We start from the raw sequence: 7,152 nt of genomic DNA on the forward strand, positions 1-7,152 counted from the left end.
TATATATATATGTATATATATATATTTGGCTTGGCACATAGTACGTTAGTTAGTAAGAAAGAATGGTTACTGGAGAAGCAACAAGCAGTCCACCCTTGTAGCTACATGACATGATGACATGAATATACATCCTTCTTCCCATGTACAGAATATATCCATTTACCACCTGACCTCTAAGGTCTCATCCAGATTCAAATCAAGGATCTCTGGCTGATGTACTAGCCTTTCCATTAGGTCCAGCTGTGGCTCACATGGTAGATACCTATTAGACCATAATAAACAGGATAGAGCAATAAAAACCTGGAATGGGAAACACATGGCAGTCGCTATTCCACAGCAAATCCTAAATCCTGATGGACAGGAAGAGCAAGGTCTCCTTGCTTTTGGCAATGCAATAAATTACCTAGTCAGCCAATCTGGCAGCACCCAATTCTGTTTTCTGGGAGACTCAAAGACTCTCCCTTGTCCACTGTCCTTCGAGGCTCCTGATTTTGTCTTCTGGAGGATCCTCCTTGTCTGGATGTGGGGATATTGGTAAAGATGCCCTCCTTTGAGGCTCTGAAGCTTTCAAAGGTGTGGGGGTTTCTTGGCAATACAATTCATTCAAACTATAAGCTCCAAATCTGCTTACCCCCCAACCCCGTCTTTTCCATGTGTTAGTAGCCATAGGCAAACATCTTGACATAGTTTTTAAGCATGAAGATTTTCCTCCTTCAGTGATGGCCCAGCCCCCAACCCTCAGCTTAATGGACACTTAAAGTAATGAAAAACAGTGAGTAAATGCATCCTATATCTGATCTTTGTTTGGCAAATGAGAAGGCCTGGGGTACTGATCTTATTTAATGTTAGAGCTTAGAAGTCCCTTTCTTATTTTGGCTTTAGTTTTAGTGGAAGGGAGCAATTGGCATTTTCAAACCTGCAAAGTTCTGAATTATAGGACTCTCAACCAAGTAGATTTCTGAATGTAGACAGAAGTGCCGCTCAGCAAAGCAGTACTTCCATCTTTGCTTTGCAGACCAACTAGCTTAATCTGCATTCATCCTCTTTTTCAAAATTTTGCTGAAAGCACCCATTGACATTCTGGTTATTTCTCCTATTGCTATAGCCTCAGCCGGTACTTGGTATGTGTTTCAAGAAACAGTAGGAGACATTGGACCTTATATTTCACCACTACATACCAAAAGCCATTAGCTTAAAGCCTGTAATGGTCAAGTCCATGATCATCATACCCGCCACCCCAATCTCTGCCTTTGATTCAACTAAATTCACCTTGTATTTTGTGTAATTTTTAGTACCTCACTTCTGGTAACAAATTCTGTTGTCCTTAGTTACAAATAACAGAAGCTGACTCTTGCTGATTAGGTAGAAAAGGCATACATTAGTAGGTTATTGGTCTAACTCATGGAATTGTTGTGAGGGCTTAAGAATTAGGAAGGCTTGCAGCTAAGCTTCCAGGAACACTATCCAAAGACATATCACAGAACTAGTCTAATGATGCAAACTGCTGCTGCCTATGGGGCACTAGAAGAAAGTGCCACCATTTTCACCCCCATTGTGCACAAGATGTTACATACACTTCAGATGCTCCTTACTACACCTGCTCCTGCCACTGCACCAATGCCATTCTGGATCAATAACTCTGCAACCACTGATGCTATTCTTGCCAGCGAAACAAATTCTGTGCCAAGCCTCTTTTCTCAACTTCATTTCTAGATATGGGTGAGTGTGCTCCTATGTCAAATGTCTGTGCCTGAGCTGCACAGGAAACTGAGAAACTGAATCTTCTAAGTTCTATTTCGGGGATTTAGAACTCATTCCTGAAATGAAACAAGGACATTTAAAGAGTGGTAAATAACCAGAAAACCTGTCAAATTTCACTACTGCATCCCTTTACACAACTTACTTTATTAGGCAATCTTTGGAATCAAAGGCACTCTTTAATTGAATTTTTCTGTATTTAATTGCTAAAATTTGAATTAGGCCAAACATATTACAGGTATCTTTACATGCAGGATACTATTTTCACAGTAATTTTGTTTTACAAGATTATAAAACCTCTAACTCTGCTCTATATATTAGATATCAAAGTACCATAACAGCGTTAGTTTATTGAAGTTGCCACATCATGATAAAGAATTACAGTAAGATGAGGTTTATTTCCTATACTATAGGCCCCTAAAAAACTTTACCTACTATGGCCATATTAAATGTATCATTAAAAAGTAATTTCTTAAAATAAAAAGACTTAAACTCAATTATGGCCCCAAATCAAAATTTAGGTCAAGATTAAACATAAATAAATAAAAATAAAAGAGGAAATACTTCCAAACTCATTTTACAAGGCCAGCATAACCCTCACTCCAAAACCAGACAAGTACCCTACCAAAAAAGAAAATTACAGGCTAATATCCCTGATGAACATAGACATAAAAATCTTCCACAAAACATTAGCAAACCAAATTTAACAATACATTAAAAAAATCGTATACCATGAGCAAGTAGAATTTATTCCAAGGATGCAAGGACAATTCACATTTACAAATCAGTCAGTGTGATACACCACATTCACAAAATGAAGGATAAAAATCACAGAATCAAATAAATGCAGAAAAAGCATCTGACAAAATTCAAATCCACTCATGATAAAAACTCTTGATAAAATGGGTATAGGGGGAACGTACCTCAATGTAATAAAAGTCATGTATGACAAGCCCATAGCTAACACATCATATTCAATGGTGAGAAAGCTTTTCCTTTAAGATCAGAAAGAAGACAAGATGCCCACTCTCATTACTTCTTTTTTTAAATTTATTTTTTAGGCAAGGCAACCCCTGGTTGACCTCACAGATTGCAAGGAACTTGTCAGCTTACAATCCCTTATTTTTTATTTTTTACGCTTACGGCACCTGGTTTCCTAGGTGGTCTCCCATCCAAGTACTAACCAGGCCCAACCCTGCTTAGCTTCCGAGATCAGACGGGATCAGGCTTGTTCAAGGTGGCATGGCCGTAGACCCACTCTCACTACTTCTATTCAACATAGTACTAGAAGTCCTCGACAGAGCAATTAGGCAAGAAAAAAAAAAAGGCATCCAAATCAGAACAGAAGTAAAACTGTCTCTATTTATAGATGATATCACATAGTTAAGCCTTAAAGACTCCAACAAAAAAACTACTAGAACTAATAAACAAATTCAGTAAAGTTGCAGGATACAAAAAATGAATATATATAAATCAGTTGTGTTTCTATACACTAACAACCAACTAGAGGAATTAGGACAACGATCCCATTTACAACTGCATCAAAAAGAATAAAATACCTAGGAATAATTTTAACCAGTACACTGAAAACTGTAAGAAACTGATGAAAAAAATTGAAAAAGACACAAATAAATGTAAAGATATTCCATGCTCACAAATTGGAAGAATTATTACTGTTAAAATGTCCATACTACCCAAAGCAATCGATAGATTCAATGCAAACTCTATCAAAATTCCAATGGCAATTTTCACAGAAATAGAAGAAACAATCTTAAAATTCGTATGGAACCACAAAAGACTCCAAATAACCAAAGTAATCTGAATACAGAAGAACAAAGCTGGAAACATCACACTTCCTCACTTCAAACTATACTACAAAGCTATATCAATCAAAACAGTATGGTATTGTTATAAAAACAGACACATACATCAATGGAACAGAATAGAGGGCCTAGCAACAAACTCACATATATGTGGTCGATTAATTTATGACAAAGGAGCCAAGAATACACAATGGGGAAAAGACAGTCTCTTCAATAAATATTGTTGGGAAACTGGACAGTAACATGCAGAAAAATGAAAATGGACCCCTATCTTATACCACAAAAATTAACTGAAAACATAAAACTCCTAGAAGAAAATACAGGCAGTAAGTTCCAGTCTTGGCAATGATTTTTTTAGATTTGACACCAAAAGCAAGGTCAACAAAGCAAAAATAAGCAACTGGGACTACATCAAACTAAAAAGCTTCCACAAAATGAAAAGGCAACCTACAGAATGGGAAAAAATATTTGCAAATCATATATCTGATAGGGGCTAATAACTGAAATATATAAAGAATGCATACAACTCAAAAACAAACAATCAATCGAAAACCCAAAAAATTCCCCAACCAAACAATCCTACTAAAAAATGGGCAGAGGATCTGAATACACAAGGAAGACATACATACATACACACATACGAGGAAGACTCACAGGCATATGAAAAGGTGCTTAATATAACTAATATAACATAAAAATACATATCAAAACCATAAGATATCACCTCACACCTATTAGAATGACATTATCAAAAAGACAAGAAATAATAAAGTGTTGGCAAGGATGTGGAAACAAAGAAAACCCTATGTATCATTGATGGAAATGTAAATTGGTGCAGCTACTACGGAAAACTAATTTAGCAATTCACTCAATTCACTTCTATTTATTAAAAAAAAAAAATGAAACCACTATCTCGAAAAGATATCTGCACCCCTATGTTCATCTTTATTTATAACAGCCAACAAATGGAAAGAACCTAAGTGTCCACTGACGAATGAAGAAAATGTAGTGTGTATATGTGCTTTTTACATACACATATACACACACATATAAGTGGAAAATTCTTCAGTCATAAAAAGGAAACCTGCCATTTGTGACAACATAGATGGACCTTGAGGACATTATAATAAATGAAATAAGTCAGACAGAGGACAAATACTACATGATCTCATGTATATGTGAAATCTGGTGGTTGCCAGAGGCAGGGGATGGGAGTGGGTGGGTGAAATGGGTGAGAGTGGTCAAAAGGTACAGACTTGCAATTATAAGAGAAATAAGCCCTGGGGTTGTAATGTATACCAGGGTAACTGTAGTTAACAATACTGTGTTGCATATTCAAAAGATGCTAAAAGAGTGATTTTAAAAGTTCTCATCACAAGAAAATAAATATCTTAATGTGGTCATGAATGTTAACTAGAAATTTACTATGATAATCATTTTGCCATATATACACATATAAAATCATTATCTTATAGACCTAAAAATAATATGTTATGTCAATTATATCTCAATTAAAAAAATCTATCAATGGCATGGTTTGTAATAGTGTGGTGATCAAAGAGGCAGCTCACATACAAATAATTTATAAGACATTAAAATATTTAACTTCAGAGTTACAAAAAACATTTCTAAATATATCAAGTACACAAATATAAATAAGCTGAAATTAGAGAACTTGAACACAAAATTGTTTTCGTCTAAGAACCTGTTCCTGACCCACCCGTAGAGCTCTGCTATGTGCCTCAACAACACCTATGCCTCTTTATGGCACCCAAGGACTGTGACTGAACACTTACTTGTCTATATTCTACACAGTACCCTAAGTTCCATAAGGACAGAAACCAGATCTGTCTTGCCTGTTGCTCTATTTTCATTGCCTAGCACAACAGACATTCAGTAAATGTTTTCCGAATCACATTGACTTTCCTTAGAATGTAAACCTTAAGAGAGTTTTAGGCAAAGACAAATATAAAAAACAAAGGACAGAGGTTTTGAAACACATCTAAAATAAAGAACAGCTTCCTAGAGCTGTTATTTTTTAAAAAATATATTACACATGTTCCCTATTTTGTTTTTCTTACATATATGCTAGAGAAAGTTAAAAAAATATAATATTCAAAAACATAATTTTTGAATGATATAATATTCAAAAATGTAATTTTTGAATAATGCTATCCACAAACTAAGTACTATTAATATATAGCCCCCTGAAGTCCTGAATTTTCCTGGTACCTTATTCATAAATGTGGTTACTATCTATAGAATATATGTTTGATAAAGGCCAACACTAAAACCAGCTGACCAATGTCCACATTAGAAAGAAAGCTTTGACAAATGTCGATAATCAGTGAAAAAACAAGTATAGAACAATGAGTTAATTTCAGTATTTTTCTAAGTCATAGTTATTATTTTTCTATAGAATACCTAGGAACCTGAGATCATACCAAAAAGAAAGAAAGAGAGAGAGAGAGAGAAGTAGAGAATATCTGGAAAGAAAAAGTTCCCCCAATATTTAAAAAAACTTTAATAAAGAGTTTTTCTCAAATGATTAAATTAGCATGTCTAATAAAGAATGTTGAAATTATGTGAAAGAATAAGGGATGTAATTTTTTTAAGGAAAAAAATAAGAAATTCTGGATAAAGAGTTCTTGCTGGGAGTCAATATTTAATTTCCACTGTAAATATTATTTGGAAGAGAAGGAAAAAGAGAGATGGATTTAGAATTCGTGCATACAAGGTGATTACTCTTGCAGACGAAATTTCATTTTTGATTATTTTTCATGTTGGGACATTATGTGGTATTTTTTAGAAAAATACAATCACATTTCTTTATTTTATAACCAAGAAACAGAATTTTAATTCTTCTCATTTCTATATGCCAGTATAGACGCTACTAAAGTATGTGCAGGAATTATGCTTAAAGTAACTTTTAAAAACGGAAATTAAAGGGTCAAATTTGTTATATCTTGGACGTACAGGCATAAAGGAGGAAAAACAGAGCCATTTATATCTTAATAGAAAGAATAGGCCATTTTTAAGGCACTATAGCATTATGTACTAATAATGAAAGAGTCAAATTTTTCAATCCTGTGGGAAAATTAAATCACACAGAAATCCAAAAGATAAAAAAAAATTTAAACCAATACTGTCATATCTAAAACCAGACATTTGAAATGTAGATATCAATTTGTTATTTGAAATAACCTAAATTTTTATTCATATAATAGAAATATTTACCTGTGGTTACCTGTCTAAAACGTTGGCTATATTACACAGCTCTAAAGATCATTATTAACATTAAAGCTAATGACTATAACTATGTTTACTGCCCTTATAAATATAATTCAGATCTAATAATTTCTAATAAATCCTCATGAGCTAAAAATAACTTTAAAAGCCCTATAAGATTTATAGTACTAGACATCAAGATTTATTATAAGACTGTAGTAATCAAGGCATTATGGCATGTGATGCAAGGACAGAAAAACTAACTGAAAAGATTATAAAATTCTGAAACAGATGCACTCACATATCGTTACTTGATATTATGGCAAAGGTGATCCTGCAGTGT

General features: G+C 34.1%; 1 protein-coding gene and 1 non-coding gene across 4 annotated transcripts in view; both read right to left on the bottom strand.

Annotated features, from left to right (window-relative positions):
• LYRM7 (LYR motif containing 7) overlaps positions 1 to 7,152 on the bottom strand; it is an 86,882-nt gene that overhangs the window by 67,907 nt on the left and 11,823 nt on the right. Inside the window, exon 5 of one of the 3 annotated variants that reach the window (XM_025040656.1) lies at positions 41 to 262. The exons of the other annotated variants lie outside the window; for them this stretch is intronic. Coding sequence (XP_024896424.1) covers positions 231 to 262 — 32 coding nt within the window. The 3' untranslated portion in view covers positions 41 to 230. Of the gene's footprint in view, positions 1 to 40; positions 263 to 7,152 lie in introns of those variants that run through there. 3 annotated transcript variants of the gene reach the window in all.
• LOC112472001 lies at positions 2,895 to 3,012 on the bottom strand. The gene has a single exon (XR_003043490.1). It is a non-coding gene; the product is annotated as a 5S ribosomal RNA (ribosomal RNA).

Source organism: Pteropus alecto, unplaced genomic scaffold, assembly GCF_000325575.1.
Source record: "Pteropus alecto unplaced genomic scaffold, ASM32557v1 scaffold78, whole genome shotgun sequence".
NCBI lineage: Eukaryota > Metazoa > Chordata > Mammalia > Chiroptera > Pteropodidae > Pteropus > Pteropus alecto.